This window comes from Austrofundulus limnaeus, unplaced genomic scaffold, assembly GCF_001266775.1.
Source record: "Austrofundulus limnaeus strain Quisiro unplaced genomic scaffold, Austrofundulus_limnaeus-1.0 Scaffold39, whole genome shotgun sequence".
Taxonomy (NCBI): domain Eukaryota; kingdom Metazoa; phylum Chordata; class Actinopteri; order Cyprinodontiformes; family Rivulidae; genus Austrofundulus; species Austrofundulus limnaeus.
This window is the reverse complement of record NW_013952441.1, coordinates 2,022,896-2,025,140: the sequence shown is the minus strand read 5'-3', so window position 1 is coordinate 2,025,140 and position 2,245 is coordinate 2,022,896. Positions and strand designations below refer to the sequence as shown.

General features: G+C 40.7%; 1 protein-coding gene across 1 annotated transcript in view; it reads right to left on the bottom strand.

Moving 5' to 3' along the window:
* Nucleotides 1–492: 492 nt before the first annotated feature.
* Nucleotides 493–2,245, bottom strand: part of pigf (phosphatidylinositol glycan anchor biosynthesis, class F) — a 2,603-nt gene continuing 850 nt past the window's right edge. Inside the window, exons 2-5 of the mRNA XM_014006965.1 lie at nt 2,035–2,126; nt 1,800–1,916; nt 1,605–1,713; nt 493–818 (exon numbers count right to left, since the gene is read on the bottom strand). Of these exons, the coding sequence (XP_013862419.1) occupies nt 705–818; nt 1,605–1,713; nt 1,800–1,916; nt 2,035–2,126 (432 nt within the window). The 3' untranslated portion in view covers nt 493–704. The remainder of the gene's footprint in view (nt 819–1,604; nt 1,714–1,799; nt 1,917–2,034; nt 2,127–2,245) is intronic.

The window sequence follows — 2,245 nt, the reverse complement described above, 5'->3', positions numbered from 1 at the left end:
CATACGGAATAACCACTGTAATAACCAGAGTATCAGTCACATGGAAGCAGTGCTTAAAAACCTGAATTTTGCCTGAAACTCTCAGACTGAAGAAGTCTCTTGGAGAAGAGACGAAACGTTTCATTAGAGAAGAACCCGTCCAGAAGACCTATACAATTTTTTTTCTTTTTGTAACTGTGACACTTTGGTCTGAATTCCTCCTAGCACAGAGCCTGACACATATTTTAACTCCACAAGCTCCTCTTTCACCACTTTTCTAAGATGTGTCGCAGATCAACTCGTTTTTGAGGCTGTCTCTTAAAACCCAAAAGAGGCGCTTCACCCCCCCAGCTTCCAGACCAGTCCATTCTAGTTTAATAGAGGGGTTTACGACCATCTCTCGATTTGCATGGTTTTTTTAGCTGCATGAAAAAATAAATAAATTGAATAAAATAGTAMAAAAGATGCTTCAAAACTTATGCTTTCATCCTGAATAAAACAACAACCTTCACGTTAACTGTCATTTTGCAGTGTTTTATTCATGTCAAAAAATGACAAGGTTCAGCCTGCTCATGTACAAAATGAAGTCTTGTGTTGTTACAAAAAAATCCTTTTATAAATTGCAAACAGCACAACCTCTCCCCAATAAATAATTCCCCTGAAGTCCATACGGACCTAAAGCACACATTCAGACTAGGACAGACAGACAACAACACGTCTGTTCGTCACTTGCACTTGTATGTGAGCTGTTTGCGATGATAGTGGATCCACACGGGAGCAGCAACAAGCCCGGTCAGGTAACCAATCATAGCGCCGAGACTGCAGGAAACGGGCCAGACCTGCAGGAAAAAAGAAGACAAGTCACTTTTACTGACAACAAATGTGATGAAACACTCCGATGCTGCTCTGATGGATTGAGAGGAGCTGTCTTTTTATCACTCATGCCCTGACTTGAGAGTTGGTAATTTAAAGAAAAATACCCCCCCTATTTTCAATTATTACGTTTTTTCACTTCAGTTACTTCTTTCCTTCATTGGAATTAAAATATTCAAATTGATAAGAAAATCACTCAAAAACTAAAAGTCTGTTTATTATAAGTTCATCCTAATATATAGAATATGTTTTACTGACTTGTAGGGATGTCATGATGACAGTTTTTCCTCAAACCAAGTCTGAGTAAGAGTACTTCAGTTTGGGTATTCGCAGATACCGAGTACTTACTGAGTTAGAACTTAAACATTACTTAGTGACTTTAAAACGCTATTTTTGTTTAGAACAAGGTGGCTCCTTATAGGCATATGGACAGAGTTCAAAACTCACATTCTTTGTTCTCCTTGATTTTTTTACATCCAGAACCAGAATCACATTTGTTTCCAACATAACTCTGTGTGCGTCTGTGCTCGTGTGTGCTTGCATATCTGGGTAACAGACATGCAGCATGTTTAATTTGAGTTTTAAGTCCTTAGACAGTCTTAATATTTAAGACTAAACTTGTAAATTTGATTGAGTATCTGTAAAATGTCATGTGACTTAGTGCAACACATCTCTAGATCTCTTATATTTGGGACGGATCTTGCAAAAACAAACGYAAATATTATAATTTGTGTTCAACGTGAGCTGCTGACCTGCCACGGCCGGTCCCAGTCCAGAGGGATCGGGAACGCTCCTGTCCAGGCTCCTACCAGCGTGCAGGCCACCGTGATCTGCAGGCAGGTGTCCCACACAGACATGGCCCTGAGGACGGAGGTAGGGCAAAAGCAAAAAGCGTTTGTGTGTGCATGTGATAAAGGGATGCAGAAGGGAAAGAAAACTGAATTTACCCGTGTCGACTGAATACTCGTATCCAGGCCTGGACGTTGGGRCCGAGAACACAGAGACACCTCAGAGTGGTGAGGGAGGTCAGGAAAACAGCGAGAGAAAAGGTCTCTAAAGCTGATCTGAAATTCATTGGACACACGAGTCAGACAGCTAATATTTACTAAGTTTAACTTCAAAAATACTTTATAAACAGACAACTCTAACTTTTAAACCAAAGTGAAAAGGTCTAGTACTCACTCAATCAGCGGTGCTCCATACAGAACAACCACTGTGTGGAAGAACAGGCATGACAGGAAGAAGTACAGACATGAACGAAACAGCCTTGACAGCTGGGGAAAGAAAAAAAAGTTAAAATACACATATACACTCACCGGCCACTTTATTAGGTACACCACGCTAGTAACGGGTTGGACCCCCTTTTGCCTTCAGAACTGCCTCAATTCTTCGT